The sequence below is a fragment of the Salvelinus namaycush genome, chromosome 15, assembly GCF_016432855.1.
Source record: "Salvelinus namaycush isolate Seneca chromosome 15, SaNama_1.0, whole genome shotgun sequence".
NCBI lineage: Eukaryota > Metazoa > Chordata > Actinopteri > Salmoniformes > Salmonidae > Salvelinus > Salvelinus namaycush.
This window is the reverse complement of record NC_052321.1, coordinates 15,876,065-15,896,616: the sequence shown is the minus strand read 5'-3', so window position 1 is coordinate 15,896,616 and position 20,552 is coordinate 15,876,065. Positions and strand designations below refer to the sequence as shown.

The following is a 20,552-nucleotide window of genomic DNA, read 5'->3' as shown; positions in this document are numbered from 1 at the left end:
ATTGGACATGATTTGGAAAGGCACACACCATTGAATGTCCCCAAGACTACCTTCTAGGTGCCTAGAAGGCCAGCATCTCGGAGTCGCCTCTTCATTGTTGACGTTGAGACTGGAGACATGCGAGTCCTATTTAATGAAGCTGCCTGTTGAGGACTTGTGAGGCGTCTGTCTCATCTGATTCGATGAAAGATGGAGTTGAATGTCTTTACGCCCATAATTTCATTGAAAGTTATACCAAAGTTTTCTCCATCGTTGATCTTTGATCTTCTTTACATCTTTGATCTTCTTTACATAATTGATCTTCTTCACATCATTGATCTTCTTTACATCATTGATCTTCTTTACATCATTGATCTTCTTTACATCATTGATCTTCTTTACATCATTGATCTTCTTTACATCATTGATCTTCTTTACATCATTGATCTTCTTTACATCATTGATCTTCTTTACATCATTGATCTTCTTTACATCATTGATCTTCTTTACATCATTGATTTTCTTTACATCATTGATTTTCTTTACATCATTGATCTTCTTTACATCATTGATCTTCTTTACATCATTGATCTTCTTTACATCATTGATCTTCTTTACATCATTGATCTTCTTTACATCATTGATCTTCTTTACATCATTGATCTTGGCTTCATAATACAGTTTCTTCTTCTTTTTGTTGAGTTTAGTCACATCATTTCTCAATTTGCAGTAAGTCAGCCAGTCAGATGTGCAGCCAGACTTATTAGCCACTCCTTTTGCCCCATCTCTTTCAACCATACAGTTGTTCAATTCCTCATCAATCCATGGAGCCTTAACAGTTCTAACAGTCAGTTTCTTAACAGATGCATGTTCATCAATAATTGGAAGAAGCAATTTCATAAATTAATCAAGTGCAGTGTCTGGATGCTCCTCATTAATCACATCAGACCAACAAATATTTTTAACATCATCCACGTAAGAGTCACAGAAAAATATTTTGTATGATCTCTTCTACACTATTTAAGGCCCAGCTGTTGGAACTTTGGCTTTCCTGGATATAGCCACTATATTGTGATCACTGCATCCAATGGGTACGGATACAGCTTAAGAACAAAGGTCTACAGTATTAGAAAAAATGTGATCGAAACATGTGGATGATCTTGTTCCTGTAGTGTTTGTAAACACCCTGGTAGGTTGATGAATAACCTGAACCAGATTACAGGCACTGATTACAGTGAGAAGCTTCCTCTTGAGCAGACAGCTTGATGAAAACCAGTCAATATTCAAGTCCCCAAGAAAGTAGACCTCTCTGTTTACATCAGATACACTATCAAGCATTTCACACATATTATTTAGATACTGACTGTTAGCACTTGGTGGCCTATAGCAACACCCCAAAAGAAAAGGCTTTAGATGTGCCAAGTGAACCTGCAACCACAACACTTCAATAACACTTGACATAAGAGCTTCTCTAAGCGTTACAGGGATATGGATCTGAATATATAGAGCAACACCTCCTCCATAAGCATTCCTGTCTCTATAGATGTTATATCCTTGTATTGCTACTGCTGTATTCAAATGGCTAATATAAATGTTATCTGATGTTAGCAAGTTATTGATTTCATGAACCTTATTTATAAGGCTACTTATATTAATATGTGCTATTTTCAGCCCTTTCCTGGGTATCTTATCAGAGATAGACATAATATGGAAAAGAGCAAAAAAAAATAAATACATTCAGCAGTCCATTAATCAATTGTTGTGTATAAGTGTGTGTGTGTGTGTGTGTGTGTGTGTGTGTGTGTGTGTGTGTGTGTGTGTGTGTGTGTGTGTGTGTGTGTGTGTGTGTGTGCTGCAGGGTTGAAGCTGCAAACCCATAGGCTTGGCTCTCTCATCCCTTCCAGGCTTCTGGGAGGGAGGGTGGACAATGAGCCTGTCATACCAGATGTAAACAATGTCCCCACGCGCTCTGGCAGCTTTCATGGCTGGGATAAGTTCTTTCCTCTTCTGGCGCACAGCTTCAGGATAGTCCTGGTTGAGGAAGATATACATTCCTCTCAAGTTCTTAGTTCTTTCCAGAACAGCTACCTCGTCCTTCAACCTCAGGAACTTGACCACTATGGGCCTGGGCCTGTCACCTGGGCCGGCGGTGGGTCTTCCAGTTCTGTGGGTGCGCTCCACCTCAATCTTCCTGTGGTCCATCTTCAGTTTCTCTGAGATCATTTCCCTCACCTCAGATTCCATCCAGGTCTCATGTGGAGATTCTGCAATTCCGTCCACAACCATGTTGTTCCGCCTTGATTGTCCCTCGAGATAAACTAATTTCTCTGTCATTGTTATCATGGATTCAGATACAGAACTGAGGTCCTCTCTCAATGACTTACAGATTGCTGTCATCTTGCCGTTCTCCTGTTTAAACACATAGAGCTGATCCTGGGAGAACTGCAAACTGTTCTTCTGGACCTCTCTGGCCAGGTCGTCCATTATTTTATTACGAGAATCCACCTTGAAGCTATTTTCTTGTTGTACTAACTACTGCTTAAATAACTATTTTTCTTCGTTTAAAAGACCCTTCACCTCTGATAGAGACGCCACTGTCCTCAACGGTACTCCCACCGGCTTTGGTCTTTGTCATGGTAGCAATGTAGGTTACGCTGTTACTCCTCTCAGTTCCAGACAGGACAGGTTACGCTGTTACTCCTCGCAGCTCCAGACAGGGCAGGTTATATTGTTACTCCTCGCAGCTCCAGACAGGGCAGGTTATATTGTTACTCCTCGCAGCTCCAGACAGGGCAGGTTATATTGTTACTCCTCTCAGTTCCAGACAGGACAGGTTATACTGTTACTCCTCTCAGTTCCAGACAGGACAGGTTACGCTGTTACTCCTCGCAGCTCCAGACAGGACAGGTTATACTGTTACTCCTCTCAGCTCCAGACAGGACAGGTTATACTGTTACTCCTCGCAGCTCCAGACAGGACAGGTTATACTGTTACTCCTCTCAGTTCCAGACAGGACAGGTTATACTGTTACTCCTCTCAGTTCCAGACAGGACAGGTTATACTGTTACTCCTCTCAGTTCCAGACAGGACAGGTTATACTGTTACTCCTCTCAGTTCCAGACAGGACAGGTTATACTGTTACTCCTCTCAGTTCCAGACAGGACAGGTTATACTGTTACTCCTCTCAGTTCCAGACAGGGCAGGTTATACTGTTACTTCTCTCAGCTCCAGACAGGACAGGTTATACTGTTACTCCTCTCAGTTCCAGACAGGACAGGTTATACTGTTACTCCTCTCAGTTCCAGACAGGACAGGTTATACTGTTACTCCTCTCAGCTCCAGACAGGGCAGGTTATACTGTTACTCCTCTCAGTTCCAGACAGGACAGGTTATACTGTTACTCCTCTCAGTTCCAGACAGGGCAGGTTATACTGTTACTCCTCTCAGTTCCAGACAGGGCAGGTTATACTGTTACTCCTCTCAGTTCCAGACAGGACAGGTTATACTGTTACTCCTCTCAGCTCCAGACAGGACAGGTTATACTGTTACTCCTCGCAGCTCCAGACAGGACAGGTTATACTGTTACTCCTCTCAGTTCCAGACAGGACAGGTTATACTGTTACTCCTCTCAGTTCCAGACAGGACAGGTTATACTGTTACTCCTCTCAGTTCCAGACAGGACAGGTTATACTGTTACTCCTCTCAGTTCCAGACAGGACAGGTTATACTGTTACTCCTCTCAGTTCCAGACAGGACAGGTTATACTGTTACTCCTCTCAGTTCCAGACAGGGCAGGTTATACTGTTACTTCTCTCAGCTCCAGACAGGACAGGTTATACTGTTACTCCTCTCAGTTCCAGACAGGACAGGTTATACTGTTACTCCTCTCAGTTCCAGACAGGACAGGTTATACTGTTACTCCTCTCAGCTCCAGACAGGGCAGGTTATACTGTTACTCCTCTCAGTTCCAGACAGGACAGGTTATACTGTTACTCCTCTCAGTTCCAGACAGGGCAGGTTATACTGTTACTCCTCTCAGTTCCAGACAGGGCAGGTTATACTGTTACTCCTCTCAGTTCCAGACAGGACAGGTTATACTGTTACTCCTCTCAGTTCCAGACAGGGCAGGTTATACTGTTACTCCTCTCAGTTCCAGACAGGACAGGTTATACTGTTACTCCTCTCAGTTCCAGACAGGGCAGGTTATACTGTTACTCCTCTCAGTTCCAGACAGGGCAGGTTATACTGTTACTCCTCTCAGTTCCAGACAGGGCAGGTTATACTGTTACTCCTCTCAGCTCCAGACAGGGCAGGTTATACTGTTACTCCTCTCAGCTCCAGACAGGGCAGGTCGCAGGGAAGATTGAAAGCAACAACAACCAGCAGGGATCTAGACAGCCATAAACACGGGACAATCTGCGGTCCCAGCCACAATGGCTAACCACGTCGCAGGCTGCGTTCAAGCCCTCAAGAAAACCCTGTTAGCTTGAAAGGCAGCTCGCTAGCAGCTAGGCTAGATGCTACGCTAAATAGCTGCTCAGACACGGCCTTGGTCAGCAGGATCACTGAACAGAGAGTAGCAGTCCCAGCAACTGATGCCAATTGTGTCACGGGATCCAAACTCAAAAGTTAGCTACTAAGAAACTTTTCAAAACACTTTGAAAAGAACAAACTTTCCAAAACAACAAACTGAGTTCTTCCTCATTCCGCGTCTGAAATGTCTTTATTCCTTTGGAACTTTGTGATGTTTACTGTTCATTTTTATTATTGTTTATTATCTATTTCACTTGCTTTGCCAATGTAAACATGTGTTTCCCATGCCAAATAATACCTGCATTTAATTGAATTGAGAGTGAGAGAGAGAAAATACAATTTTCCAGAAAAAAAAGCAACCATACATAAGACCCTTAACTGGAAACCTATGTAACATATTTTCCCATGCAAGCCTCTCTCTATCCTCCATCCCCCTTCCTCTCTCTCTCTCTCTGCTAGAGCAGCCACAGGCAGGGTTCTGCTAGTCTAAATCAACCATAGACAAGCCTCACTGTTCCCTCTCACTGTACCTCTGGATGGTGGGGTGGGTGGGGGGTTGAGGGGATGTAGGGCAGCTTTGGAGAGGTAGAGGATGTCAAGGGGGCCCAGCCTACAAGGGGAGGAGGGTAAGGGAGGGGAGGAAGGGCGAGGTAGAGGAAGGGAGAAGTAGAGGAAGGGAGAGAGAGCAAGGTAGAGGGAGAGAGAGCAAGGTAGAGGGAGGAAGGAAGGGAGAGGGAGGGAGGAAGGAAGGGAGAGGGAGGGAGGAGGAAGGGAGAGGGAGGAAAGAAGGGAGAGGGAGGAAGGGAGAGAGAGGAAGGGAGAGAGGGGAAGGAGGAAGGGAGAGGGAGGAAGGAAGGGAGAGATAGGAAGGGAGTGAGAGGAAGGGAGAGATAGGAAGGGAGAGATAGGAAGGGAGAGATAGGAAGGGAGAGATAGGAAGGGAGAGAGGGAAGGAGAGGGAGGAATGAAGAGGGTACATTGGTTTCCTGGGTCCACCCACCATGGAACCCTGCCGTCTGTCTGCCCAAAGAGACCACTCTCACTACCAACCTCTCAGCAGAGAGGGAGGGATGAGGTGATGAAGAGAGGTGAAACTGAATATTGTTATTTTTTTCTATTCAAGACAGAGTATGCACTGGAGGTTGAGTATGTGAATGCTAGCTATGTTACTAGGGTTCGTGTTAGTTTAACCATTTGTTGAACATCTATGAACCATCTGTAATGGGACTGAGCAAATAAAGTGTTAACCGTTTAATAAAGAAGTAAAAAAGACAATTTCAGTGGTTTATATAAATTGAACAGAGAAAAAAAACAAAGGAAAGGAAGCCCTATGAGCAAAATATATAACTGGGAAGCAGTATTAATCTAACTGGGAAGCGGTATTAATATAACTGGGAAGCGGTATTAATATAACTGGGAAGCGGTATTAATATAACTGGGAAGCGGTATTAATATAACTGGGAAGCAGTATTAATATAACTGGGAAGCAGTATTAATATAACTGGGAAGCAGTATTAATCTAACTGGGAAGCAGTATTAATATAACTGGGAAGCGGTATTAATATAACTGGGAAGCGGTATTAATATAACTGGGAAGCGGTATTAATATAACTGGGAAGCAGTATTAATATAACTGGGAAGCAGTATTAATATAACTGGGAAGCAGTATTAATATAACTGGGAAGCAGTATTAATATAACTGGGAAGCAGTATTAATATAACTGGGAAGCAGTATTAAAGGAGCTGACCTGTGCTGTTGTTCTTCTTCTTGTTGTTCTTGAGGCTGCGGCGGCTGCTGCTGGTGGCTGAGCTGTGTTCGCTCAGAGAGTCCTGGGCAGAGGAGGTGCTTCCTGTGGCCTCGCTGTCCCTCAACATGCTCTCATAGCCACTGCTGCCCCCACTGTGGTAGAATAGGGCTGTCTTCCCCATGGCCGGGGGCAGCTCTCCACTCAGAACACTGCTGTTGTCACTGGCATGACCGCTGCTGCAGCGATGCGGCCGCCTGGGCGCTGTGATCTTACTGTAGGGAGACGGGAGGGTGTGGACTACCAAGGGTCTCTCCTCTCCCTGTGCCCCGACACCACCTCCACCCCCTCCAGCGCCCCTCTCCTCCCCAGCCTCGGAGCTTCCTCCTCGGTTGTGACCAGCGGATCGAGAGCCTCCGCTGCCCTGGAGCAGCTCGGAGATGCGTCCGTTGACGGCTCTCAGAGGCAGCTTGGCGGCCAGGCCTCCCCCTCGGTTGCGACTCAGAGACTGGGTGGACCAGGAGCCAGAGCTGGGTGCCTGGTTCTGTCCCTGACCCTGGGTGGAGGTCTGACCCTGGGCCTGGGGCTTGCCGTTGGGAGGCAGACTGGAGCTGCGGTTGACAGACTGGGGCAGAGACTTGGTGGAGAAGCTGAGTGTCTTGGTGCTGGAGGCCGACAGGCTCCGGGCCTTAGGGCTGGCCATCAGGAGCTTGCTGACCGCTGAGATCTTGGACTGGCTCGACTTGGGTGACTGGGGAGCGCTGCCAGGGCTGTTACCGGAACCGTTTCCTTTAGGGGAGGAGGATGACAATGAGCCGCCACGGGTGAGGCTGCGTCCGGTACGGGGCATGGTGCAGTCCCCCCTCCCCCCTCCGGCTGCCACCTTCCAGCCCAAGGAGCTGAGGGCCTCCCCCCTCTCCAAAGAGAGGCAGTCGTAGTGGGGGCCATGAGAGCTGTGATCTCCATGGGACCGACCCAGAGAGTTGGTTCTGTTAGCCAGTTGCTCTAGTTTAGCACTGAATAACCTGCTGCTCTCCACATTACACCCCTTCTGTTTCCCTCCACCAAGCACGCCCAGGTCCTCCGGGGTACTCCTCAAGAAGGAGAGGCCATGGCTGGCTGCGTGCATGGGGCTGAGGGGGCCTCCTGCCCTGTTCTTCTGGTCCAGACTGGACTTGCGTACTGGTGGCAGCGGTGGGATACCTTTCTGGCGGGAAAACAGGCCATGTTTACCGGCATACCCCCTTCGGTCCAGGGTCGCCCTGGGACTACAGGGGGTGGAGGAGGTGACCCCCAGGCCTCGGTACTCCCCCCCTCCTCCGTTAGCGTCGTAGCTTAGTGGGTCCTCATATAGGCCGTCGTGGCGGTTGAGCCGGTGCCAGCCACGGGGCAGACTGGCGGTGCGCAGGATGTCGGCAGAGTAGACAGGAGTCACCAGACACTGCCCAGAACTGACCAGCACCATCTCAGAGCTGTCCACTACCCTCTTACAGGAGTCTGGAGAGGAGATGGCCTCCCCGCTGCTGGAGCTGTGACGGTCCCCTCCATAGCCACTGTCCACCCTACTGGCCCTATCGCCCTGGGGCCAGGCCTGGCTGCTCTTAGCTGGGTCTGTCTTGACTGGTGGATCCACCACCCACTTCTCTGGCTTCACCTCACACACCAGCTCCTTGGGCCTCACGTCCACCCCGTCTCTCTTCATCCAGGGGTCATCGAAGCTGAGCTCGCTGGACATGGAGGCCAGGACCAGGGCTGGGGCAGTCTTGGCTGGGTCCTTGGGCAGCAGGTGAGTCCTGGTAAGGGAGGAGAGTATGACCATGGGTTTGACGGCCACACAGGGGTGGACTGTAATGTTGGTCTTGAAGGGGAGGAAGTTGCTGGAGACCCCCAGGGTCTGCATGTCAGAGAGGGAGATGGTGGTCTTACCCAGGGAGGGGGGCAGTCTCTTCAGCCTCTCTTTAGTCTCTTTCCCTTTTACATCTCCAGACAATGCTACTTCACTCTCAGGAGTCTTCCTTCGTCCATAACCCAGGGACGCCTCGTCCTGCTCCTTTGCCCCACAGAGAGGGACCTGTGTGGGGTCTGGTTCGGCCAGAGCCTCCCCGTGTCCATGGGACTGGCTGAAGCTGTGCAGAGATTGATCTCCGTCGCTAACAACACTCAGGTCACTTAGCCATGATGAGATGGATGACCGTCGGCTAGGCACCGCCGCCATCGCCTCTCCTTCCACATGAAGCTTTGCCATGCTGACCTCCGCCATGGCGATCACTCCGGCGACGGAGGCGGTTGTTATGGGGATCACCCTGGTGGTCGTAGCAACGACAGTAGTGTTGATTCCATAGCGCTCCAGGTCCTCGCTGATGCTGCTGTTGATGGAGATAGGGCGGGACCCCGAGTCCAGGGCAGTGACGGAACAGTCGCTGCTGAAGCTAATGATGCTGGTGGGACGGCCGCCACTCTCCAGCAGGCCCCGGACCTCCAGCCCCTCCTTACACCCCAGGGTGAACACCAGCTCGTCTTCCTCCAGAGAGCTAGGGTCGGCTGGGATGGAGGAGTGGTTGGGGGCTGGAGCTGGGGCTATGGGAGGTAGTCGAGAGATGGGAAGAAGAAAGAGGGAACAGACAAGGAAAGGACAGCAGGGAAAAAGAGAGAAAATGTAAGGAAACCAGTATCATACGTGAAAACCTTCTTCAAAAACGATTGTATCAGTCACAGTAACAGAATGAAGAGTAAGACTTACTATCCCTGCGTCCATCCAGAGGAATCTGAGGAACATTCTCATCACACAGCGTGTCAGCCGACCCCAGGCTAGCAGACGAGGAGTTGGTTCGTTTGAGGACCCAGGGACTCATCCCCGCGGGGGAGGTTCTGGACAGGGACACCGGCTGCAGCAGGGACTCTGTAGAGGACCTCACACTGTCTGCAGCCAGGCTGTCTGCAGTAGACAGACTCTGGCAGGACAAGGGGGGCGTTCCCGGCATCACACCCTTCTGGGTGTAGACCTGGATAATAATCATTATCATATATTGGATTATGTAGCTCTTTTCAATGACCCAAAGATGCTTTACGGTGATGCAGTACATTTTCATGAAAATGCATTTTATGAGGTCAGTGTTAAAACTCAACACAATAATTGTATAAATACAACCAAAGACAGTAGAGGTGTCAAAGCCAGATAGTGTACCTTGCAGCGCTGTGAGGGTGAGGAGGGAGGTCTGTAGTCAGAGGTCTTGGTAAGAGATGCGATGCCCAGCCGAGGAGAGCCCAGGGGGCGGGGCTTACCATCACTGCTACTGCCCGCGCTCAGAGACTCACGACTGTCAATCAAATAAAAAGGAATAGAAATATAAAAAAATGGAAGATATTAAGAACAAACATACCTTCAAGATACATAAAAATTATAAATCAGTTGATAAAATTATACAAATGTAATGTAGGTTTTGTGTTGTGTTTCGTGTGGATTCCAGAGAGTAGCTGTTGCAGTGTAACAGCTAATGGGGATCCAAACAAACAAACAAATAGTTCTTACCTGTCATGGAGGCTGGCACTCTTGGCCCTCTGTAGAGGGTTGGTGTTGGTATGTCCTGCTCCACTGCTACCCGTCACACTGCAGCTGCCGGTCAGGCTCAGACTCTCTATCATGGTCTGGGCCAGTTCTGCCTCCTCCACCACCTCCCTGATCTCCTGGAGCTGCTGGTCGTTGGACATCCTCCTGAGGGGCTCTACTTTCTCCACCCCCCCTTCTTTACGCTCCGTCTCAGATCCTGGGGGAACCAGGGTGTCGGGCTTAGCCCCCCTGTTAGCCGGCACCTCCTCGAAGGGGAGCTTTGTCACCTCCTCGCTCCCGTCGATACACTCCAGACGCTCCTGCAGCTCAGCGAAGGTGTTGCACTTCAGGCACTCCGCCCCTTCCTCTGGCACGGGGGGCAGGGGATGACCCAGGGGCTGGAGGAGAGGGAGTGCGGGCTGGAGGAGGGGGAGCGGGGGCTGGTTGACGGCGTTGAGGGGCTCGGTAGGCAGGGTAGTGGGCTGGGTGTGTGTCTGTGTAGGGACAAGCTGAGCCTGGGGGAGTACTGTCTGCTGCTGCTGCAGAGGCGGCGTAGTCGGCTCGACGCCAGACTCGGCTTTGCTCTTCAGCAAAACAGGGACGATGGGGACGAACTCTGGCGGTCCCTCATTGTCGGTCAGCTCACGGTCCGAGATGGCACCCCCATTGGGACCCACATAGATGACAGTGTCACAGGACTGCTCGCTGCTGGAGTAGTTGTCTGGGTCGCTGGAGAGGTGCAGCAGAGGCAGGTCTGAGTCTGCAGAGCTACGGGAGTGGAACGGTCTCAGGTGAGTGGGGCGACGCATACGCCCCTCCTCACACGAACTCTCACCCCCTGACGAACTGGACGTGTATTGCTGAAAGAGAGAGGGGGATGTGAAAATGGATGAGAGAAAAAAACATTTGTTTAAATAAACCAATTAGAATTTAATTGACCTATCATTGTAATACTGTCATCAAGTTACATTAATACTGAAAGTAAACTTCTTTACTGAAATATCAATACGGACATATAGAAAAAAGAACTGAAAAAGAACTGTGAAATGTATTAGCAATGTAATGTACTGGTTGTTTGAATGACTGTTTAAATGATCATGTATGTACCATGCTGACTTTGGTCTTCTTCTTCTTCATGCGGAGGAGGCGCGAGGCGATCTGGATCGTGGAGAGCGTGTCAGAGAAGTTGCTAGGCGACGAGGAGATGTGAGCGATCATGGTAGTCCGGCAGTTCATGTTGCCCAGCGACTCTCTCAGTAGCATGGACAGCTTACTGTCCCTGGAACACACACGTTACATCACACACACACGTTACATAAGCACACATACAGTACGTAAAGGCACACACACACACACACACACACACACACACACACACACACACACACACACACACACACACACACACACACAGGAGGTTTACCAATGCCTCACTAAGAAGGGCACTGATTGGTAGATGTGTAAAAAATAAAAAAGCAGACATTGAATATCCTTTTGAGCATGAAGCTCATGCTCAAAAGGAACATATTATGTTTATCAAAACGAACATATTATGTTTCACTTTGGATGGTGTATCAATACACTCAGTCACTACAAAGATACAGGCGTCCTTCCTAACTCAGTTGCCGGAGAGGAAGGAGACCGCTCAGGGATTTCACCATGAGGCCAATGGTGACTTTAAAACAGTTAGAGGGTTTAATGGTTGTGATAGGAGAAAACTGAGGATGGATCAACAACATTGTAGTTACTCCATAATACTAATCTAAGTGACAGAGTGAAAAGATGGCAAATCCAAGATGGCAGCATGTCAAGTCGTTTGTTTGTGACTAGTACATTTTAACCTACTAATAATCTATTTATTTATGGTTGCGTAACTTCGTTGTTGCGTAGTGCAAACTATTTTATTTTTGCTGGTGTAAAGATCACGGGTCCTCCTCAACTCGGCACTTCATTACTTGAAGTTTACCAAAGTAACCCTATCTCTGGCTGGCCTGAGTTTCTCCTTCGTCCGCGGAGTGTCTTGTCCAAGCTGCTCCTTTTTGCTCTTCACCTGGCTGTCAGTGGCAGCTCAACCCGTTCTCTCTATCGCCCTCAACACCCAATCTACTCACACGCGCAAACACTCACATTGACTCACATACACGCTGTCCCTCTCTCCACTTACCTTCGTTGGCCTCTTGTTTTTTGGTCAGAGAAAATGACAATTTACGTGGTATTGCTTTGCGCAATGACTTTACTGAACTCTGGAGAAAACGAACATTGTCGCAGGGTGAGTACATCTGACAATGTACTCTCGCGTCCATTAGACATTTTGTCTGCAGGAACTCGCTCTTTTTCACTCGGTCCACTCGTCCAAGTGCCGATGTATTTGTGGCATGATGTGAACAGTACGAATTTGTGTCACTACCAAAGTCTAATGGTTTTAAATGACTGTTTTGTATTGTCTGGAAACTCACTTGTAGAATTCGCTTGCAGTAGGTCTCTTAAAAAAGAGAAGCCGTGCAAGGTTATTAAACAGAGGTGCTTAGTTATTCTTCTGTTGTTGATATCAGGTAACGTGCAACCTAACCCTGGCCCTGATATGCAATGTCTCCAAACCCCCTCTGATTTTAAATCAAGATCTGGTTTTGGTATTTTTCATTTAAATGTACGCAGCCTGTTGTCAAAAATTGATGGGGTTAGGATTTGGGCTAAATCAACTGATGCTGATGTAATTGTGTTTTCTGAAACCTGGCTCAGCAAGTCTATTTTTGATAAGGATATTTGTATAAGTGGTTACAATGTTTATCGCACAGATCGGGTTAAGAAAGGTGGGGGTGTGGCTATATATGTAAAATCTAAATTCCATGTAAGTGTGGCAAAGTCTGAAACTATTTGTAAACAGTTGGAATTTCTTGCTTTAAATATTGAGGTTTCAAAGGGCCTCTCTATAACTGTGATTGGCTGTTATAGACCCCCCTCTGCTCTTGGTGATGCATTTTCTTCTTTGACGCACCTTATGTCTAAACTTCTTTACAGTGAAATGATCTTGATTGGTGATCTCAACTGGTGTTGGTTAAAGCCGGTGTCTGATGATTTAAAAATGTTTTGTAATTCTATGAATCTTACCCAGTTGATTAATTCACCCACTCGCCCAAATCTTAAATGCCCAGATAAATCTACCCTGATTGATTTGATATTGACAAATGTTCCACATAAATATTCTGCGGTTGGTGTTTTTTGTAATGATTTAAGTGACCATTGTGCTGTTGTTGCTGTTAGAAATACTAAGGTTCCAAAGACAAATCCACGTTTTATTCGTAAGAGAAATTTGAAGTGTTTTAATGAGCAGGCTTTCTTTCATGATTTGTTTTATTTTGACTGGAGCAAGATTGAGCTTATCCCTGATGTGGAAACTGCCTGGAAATTCTTTCATGATGGGTTTTTCCAAATAGTAAACAAACATGCACCATTCCGCAGGTTCAGGGTTAAAGGGCGGGATAATCCATGGTTTTCTTCTGAGCTGTCTTGTATTATTCACGACCGTAATCTAGCCTGGGCTAAAGCAAGGAAATCTTGTTCTGATGCTGATTGGCTTATTTTTAGGCAGTTAAGAAACAAGTGTTCTTTTCTTCTCAGGAAGGCCAAGTCTGAATATTTTATGTCTGTTACCACTGATAACCTGAATGACCCTAGAAAGTTTTGGAATGCTATTAAGTCTATGTCTGGTAACAGTAATGTTAATGAATTACCGTCATGTGTTTTGAAGGACTCTGTTGCTATATATGACAAAACTGAAATGCTGAATTGTTTCAATGAGCACTTTGTATCATCTGGTAGGCTGTTTGATTCAGTGCCCTCTGTCTCTGTACAGCCCTGTGTGGATGAACCAGTGTCCTCTGTCTCTGTACAACCCTGTGTGGATGAACCAGTGAGAGCTGGTCAAACTTTTAGCTTTCTGCCATTCTCAGTGCAGGTGGTACATAAAGCCCTGAAATCCTTAGATCAAAGAAAGCCTGCAGGTCCTGATGTTTTGGATCCCTGCTTTTTAAATCTGGCAGCTGATTTCATAGCTGAACCACTTACATATCTGTTCAATCTAACCCTGGAATGTAATGAAATTCCAAAGATCTGGAAATCAGCATTTGTCCTACCACTTTTAAAAGGGGGAGATCCAACTCTTTTAAATAATTATAGGCCAATCTCAAAGCTGTCACCCCTGGTGAAAATACTTGAAACCCTTGTAAGTGAACAGCTAAAAGAGTTTTTATTTACTAACTCTATTTTATCAATGTACCAATCGGGCTTCAGGAAGAAGCATAGCACAATTACAGCAGCCATGAAGGTTTTAAATGATATCACTGAAGCCCTTGACAAAAAACAGCACTGTGTCTCACTTTTTATTGATCTCTCTAAGGCTTTTGATACAGTTGATCATGCTATACTGAGGCAGAGATTGTTGAGTGTAGGTCTTTCGGAGCATGCAGTTGCATGGTTTGCTAACTATCTGTCTGATAGAACTCAGTGCACTCAATTTGATGGGCTTATGTCTGTTAAATTGTCTGTCCTGAATGGTGTGCCCCAGGGCTCTGTACTTGGTCCTCTCTTATTCACTATTTATATAAATGATTTAGACAGAAATGTCCAAAATGCACAACTTCATTTTTATGCTGATGATACTGTTATTTACTGTTGTGCCTCATCTCTTACAAAAGCTTTCCAGAACTTGCAAACTGCTTTTTATACTGTTCAACATACCTTGTGTCAATTGAAGCTTATCCTCAATACTGACAAAACTAAACTAATGGTGTTTTCTAATGCAAGAAATAGACCTCTGAACCTTTCACCTGTTACTACCTGTCAGGGCAAGGAGATTGAGGTTGTAACCTCATACAAATATCTTGGAATTCTAATTGATGACGGCCTCTCTTTTAAATTGCATATTCAACAACTTACAAAAAAATTGAAGCTGAAATTGGGATTTTATTTTAGGAATAAGGCCTGTTTTTCTTTTGAAGCCAGAAGGAGGCTAGTATCAGCTACATTTATGCCTTTACTAGACTATGGGGATATTTTATATATGAATGCTTCCGCTCAGTGTTTGAGATCAATTGACACTCTTTACCATGGCACTTTGAGATTTATTTTAAACTGCAAAACCCTTACGCACCACTGCACTTTGTATACCAGGGTTGGCTGGCCTTCTCTAGTCACTCGTAGGCTCAGTCACTGGTATACTTTTATTTACAAAGCCATTTTGGGTTTACTACCTTTTTATTTGGGCATTTTTATTGTTCAGAAATGTGGTGGGTACTCTCTTCGTTCACTGGACTTTATCCTGCTAACTGTTCCAAATGTCCGAACTGAATTTGGTAAAAGGTCTTTTATGTACTCTGCGCCATCGTCTTGGAACACCTTACAAAATAATTTTAAACTGGAAGAACTTGTCCCGATTGGTGTTTTTAAATCACTGATGAAGGATTTTGAGGCTGATTCCCTGACCTGTCAATGTTTTTAATTTGCTGTTTTTGATATTGTTATACTCTTGTGAATTCATGAATGGTTTTTACTAGATTACTTGTAGTTTTTCATGTTGTCTGTCTGTAATTTTTTGTAATGACTTGGTGCTGCCTATCTTGGCCAGGACGCTCTTGAAAAAGAGATTTTAAATCTCAATGAGCCCTTCCTGGTTAAATAAAGGTTAAATAAATAAATAAAAAGAAGGAAGCCTGTACAGAATACAAATATTCCAAAACATACATCCTGTTTGCAACAAGGCCCTAAAGAAATACTGTGAAAAATGTGGCAAAGCAATTTACTTGAGTGTTATGTTTGGGGCAAATCCAAAACAACACATTACTGAGTACTACTCTCCATATTTTCAAGCAAAGTGGTGGCTGCATCATGTTAAGGGTATGCTTGTAATCATTAATGACTGGGGAGTTTTTTAGGATAAAAAATAAATGGAATGGAGCTAAGCACATGCAAAATCCTAGAGGGAAACCTGCTTCAGTCTGCTTTCCACCAGATACTGGAAGATGAATTCACCTTTCAGCAGCACAATAACCTAAAACACAAGGCCAAATCTACACTGAAGTTGCTTACCAAGAAGACAGTGAATGTTCCTGAGTGGCCGAGTTAAATCTACTTGAAAATCTATGGCAAGACCTGAAAATGACTCCGGAGATGCGAAGGTTGAGAGCCATGCATCCTCCGAAACACAACCCATAGGCGGCACTGCTTCTTGACACAATGCTCGTTTAACCCGGAAGCCAGGCGCACCAATGTGTCGGAGGAAACACTGTACACCTGGCAACCATGTCAGTGAGCATGCGCCCGGCCCGCCACAGGAGTCTCTAGAGCGCGATGGGACAAGGAAATCTCAGCCTGCCAACACCCTCCCCTAACCTGGACAACGCTGGGCCAATTGTGCGTCGCCTCATGGGTCTCCCGGTCGCAGCCGGCTGCGGCAGAGCCCGGGATCGAACCCGGATCTGTAGTGACGCCTCAAGCACTGCGATGCTGTGTCTTAGACCGCTGCGGCACTCGGGAGGCCCAGGGGTGTGAATACTTATGTAAATTTGATATTTCTGCATTTCATTTTCAATACATTTGTAAACATTTCAAAAAATGTTTTCACTTCCTCATTATGGGTTATTGTGTGTAGATGGTGGAGAGGAAAAACATTTAATCCATTTTGAATTCAGGCTGTAACAACAAAATGTGGAAAAGGTCAAGGGATGTGAATACTTTTTGAAGGCACTGTAGCTACTTTTTTGAGGATAAATGTACTTACTATGACTGTGATATGGTTGTCCCACCTAGCTACCTTAAGACGCCCTCCAGATCAGAGCATTAGCTCCAGTGAATCTCCCTGGCTGGAGCAGATGGGACAGGGGCTACAGGTAGGACTGTGTGTCTATTTAACGCTCTCCCTGTCCTGTTTGTTAGTTATAGGGTTAATTGTCTCTGTGTGTGTGTGTGTGTGTGTGTGTGTGTGTGTGTGTGTGTGTGTGTGTAATGTGTATACACGTGTTAACTTCTGTACGCTGTTTGGGACCCTCAGGGCTGAATGGAGCTTAGGTTCCTCTGTGGCTCAATACCTCATGCTGCTGTCCTCCTTTTATAAAAACACAGCCCCCAGCCAGCCAGCTCCCATCCCCACCACACACACACACACACACACACACACACACACACACACACACACACACACACACACACACACACACACACACACACACACACACACACACACACACACACACACACACACACACACACACACAGCTATCCCATCCTTTTTTCTCAGATATCTCCCTCTTTTCATCTCCTCAACTATCCTCCATATTCTCCTCTCCTCTTTCTCCCTTTTATCGAACATGATGTCGTCTTTTTCTCCTTCTCTGTAGCTCGGTTTCCATCCAATTGGCGACAGATGTGAATATTCTCAAATCTGCATAAATAAAATATGCACATTTTCCCACCAGAGATGCGTTTCCATTAAATGTACTTGTTGTGGATAAAAGTCTGCGTGTGATGACGTAGTGAACATAAACATTACTTATGTGGTCAAATTCCCATGTATCGAATAAAAAAGACAAGTTTTCAACTCTACTGATGGTTTTCTCACAGAAAATGTTGCGTTATATATGCACCCACTGGCCTCGGCTCTAACCAACAGCTGGCAGATACAGTGCAGGTATAGCCTACTACATGATGAGATTACTATGGACAAAAGAGACAGATTTTATTTGTCAAATGGCAGCCAAGCATTATGTCACCAGAATAAGACCCTGGATATTTATTGGAAAGGAGCATCAAGCTCATCACCGAAAACACTTTCACCTCCCTGTGAAGTTCATCCTAACTCATTTAATCTGTAGCCTAATAAACTGCATGGTTTCCCAAGTCGTAGTGGGAGGACCACACAACATGTCATCGCGTGACTCCAAGTTAACTTCAGTATGATGGTTATTATATAAATATTTGAAAGCATTACCACCTCCATGTCTCGCATTAATACATTTTACCAACACATAAAGATCCCACCTTTTTTAGCGTATTTTGTTTTGTCAACATTTTTCCTCTGACATTTACTTGCATAAAAAGGTTGGATGGAAACCTGGTTACTGCCCCATTTCTCTCCCACCCTCTCTCGCTCTCTCTTTCTCTCCCACCCTCTCCCTGTTTCTCTCTCTCCCCTTCGCTCTCTCTTTCTCCCACCTTCTCTCTCCATCCCTCTCTCTTTGCCTTTCTCTCTCTCTCTGCCTCATTGAGTCATGTCATTAGTCTTCATCAAATAAGCGTTGATAATTTTATCTTCCTCGTCTGACATTTCAATCATCTCTTAATTGATCTCATGAAGGAGGGTAGAAAAGAAAGAAAGAGGAAATGGAGCTGCGAGTGTTTAAGTCTAATTAAATTAAGCATAAAATCAGTGATTTGTGCAGAACAGGTTTTATATTAATTTATGGTGCATTCCAGTAACTTACATTACACTCCCTGCAAATGGCCCCAAACTATAATTATGTATATATATATATATATATATATATGTATGTGTGTGTGTGTGTGTGTGTGTGTGTGAGAGAGAGAGAGAGAGAATGTGTGAGAGAAAGAGAATGAATGAGAGAGAGAGAGAACATTCCTACTCATGCATGTATATGAGTGTATATGAGTGTGTATGAGTGTATATGAGTGTGTATGTGTGTGTATGTGTGTATATATGAGTGTATATGTGTGTGTATGTGTGTATATGAGTGTGTATGAGTGTGTATGTGTGTGTATATGAGTGTGTATGAGTGTATATGTGTGTGTATGTGTGTATATATGAGTGTATATGAGTGTGTATGTGTGTGTATATGAGTGTGTATGAGTGTATATGAGTGTACATGTGTGTGTATGAGTGTGTATGTATGTGTGTGTGTGTGTGTATATGTGTGTATATGAGTGTATATGAGTGTATATGTGTGTGTATGTGTGTATATGAGTGTGTATGAGTGTGTATGTGTGTGTATATGAGTGTGTATGAGTGTATATGTGTGTGTATGGGTGTGTATGTATGTGTGTGTGTGTGTGTGTATATGTGTGTATGAGTGTATATGAGTATATATGTGTGTGTATGTGTGTATATGAGTGTGTATGAGTGTGTATGAGTGTGTATGTGGGTGTGTATGAGTGTATATGAGTGTATATGTGTGTGTATGAGTGTATATGTGTGTGTATGAGTGTGTATGTATGTGTGTGTGTGTGTGTATATGTGTGTATATGAGTGTGTATGAGTGTGTATGTGTGTGTATATGAGTGTGTATGAGTGTATATGTGTGTGTATGGGTGTGTATGTATGTGTGTGTGTGTGTGTGTATATGTGTGTATGAGTGTATATGAGTGTATATGTGTGTGTATGAGTGTGTATGTATGTGTGTGTGTGTGTATATGTGTGTATATGAGTGTATATGTGTGTGTATGTGTGTGTATGAGTGTGTATGAGTGTGTATGTGTGTGTATATGAGTGTGTATGCGTCCATGTGTGTAATGTTTACAGTTCCGGCTTAAAGCGGTGGGGTGCTTTGCAATGTAAATGCCGAGTTTGTGAATAAATTTGAGCGCTGAGCTATCTGCCCTGGAGGAGAGATGGAGGGAGAGGAGGAGAGCCTGCATATCCCCGGAAAACATTTAAATATGCACTCCACTGTTTCTTTCACAGCCTTTCTCCCCTGCTTTCGTTTCACTGCTTTCCTCCTTGTGCTCTTCTCTGCCTCTCTCTTTCCTTCAAACTCTCTCCTCTTTCACGTCAATCCACCCTCTCTCATGGTCTCGCTCCCTCTCTTCATGAAAAAACTCAACTAAAAACCTCTTTCCAGCATTCTCAGTTAAATGAATATGAAGCAGCATCTGTTATTGGGCTTTAAATCAACCCCACAGCAACCTACGCTTCTCCCTCTCCTTCTCATTCTCTGTCTCCCTCTCATTCTCTGTCTCCCTCTCATTCTCTGTCTCCCTCTCATTCTCTGTCTCCCTCTCATTCTCTGTCTCCCTCTCATTCTCTGTCTCCCTCTCATTCTCTCTGCCCCCTCTCTCTGCCCCCTCTCTGCTTCTCTCTCTGCCCCCTCTCTGCTTCTCTCTCTGCCCCCTCTCTGCTTCTCTCTCTGCCCCCTCTCTGCTTCTCTCTCTGCCCCCTCTCTGCTTCTCTCTCTGCCCCCTCTCTGCTTCTCTCTCTGCCCCCTCTCTGCTTCTCTCTCTGCCCCCTCTCTGCTTCTCTCTCTGCCCTCTCTCTGCTTCTCTCTCTGCCCCCTCTCTGCTTCTCTCTCTGCCCCCTCTCTCTGCCTTCTCTCTGCCCCCTCTCTCTGCCCCCTCTCTCTGCCCCCTCTCTCTGCTTCTCTCTCTGCCCCCTCTCTCTGCTTCTCTCTCTGCCCCCTCTCTGCTTCTCTCTCTGCCCCCTCTCTCTGCTTCTCTCTCTGCCCCCTCTGCCCCCTCTGCTTCTCTCTCTGCCCCCTCTGCTTCTCTCTCTGCCCCCTCTGCTTCTCTCTCTGCCCCCTCTGCTTCTCTCTCTGCCCCCTCTGCTTCTCTCTCTGCCCCCTCTGCTTCTCTCTCTGCCCCCTCTGCTTCTCTCTCTGCCCCCTCTGCTTCTCTCTCTGCCCCCTCTGCTTCTCTCTCTGCCCCCTCTGCTTCTCTCTCTGCCCCCTCTGCTTCTCTCTCTGCCCCCTCTGCTTCTCTCTCTGCCCCCTCTGCTTCTCTCTCTGCCCCCTCTGCTTCTCTCTCTGCCC

The 20,552-nt window shown here is 46.0% G+C and overlaps 1 protein-coding gene across 1 annotated transcript in view; it reads right to left on the bottom strand.

The window, feature by feature from the left end:
• LOC120059787 (kinesin-like protein KIF26B) overlaps positions 1 to 20,552 on the bottom strand; it is a 177,374-nt gene that overhangs the window by 5,031 nt on the left and 151,791 nt on the right. Inside the window, exons 12-18 of the mRNA XM_039008836.1 lie at positions 10,921 to 11,083; positions 10,371 to 10,664; positions 9,787 to 10,202; positions 9,442 to 9,574; positions 8,998 to 9,259; positions 6,845 to 8,834; positions 6,261 to 6,787 (exon numbers count right to left, since the gene is read on the bottom strand). Coding sequence (XP_038864764.1) covers positions 6,261 to 6,787; positions 6,845 to 8,834; positions 8,998 to 9,259; positions 9,442 to 9,574; positions 9,787 to 10,202; positions 10,371 to 10,664; positions 10,921 to 11,083 — 3,785 coding nt within the window. The remainder of the gene's footprint in view (positions 1 to 6,260; positions 6,788 to 6,844; positions 8,835 to 8,997; positions 9,260 to 9,441; positions 9,575 to 9,786; positions 10,203 to 10,370; positions 10,665 to 10,920; positions 11,084 to 20,552) is intronic.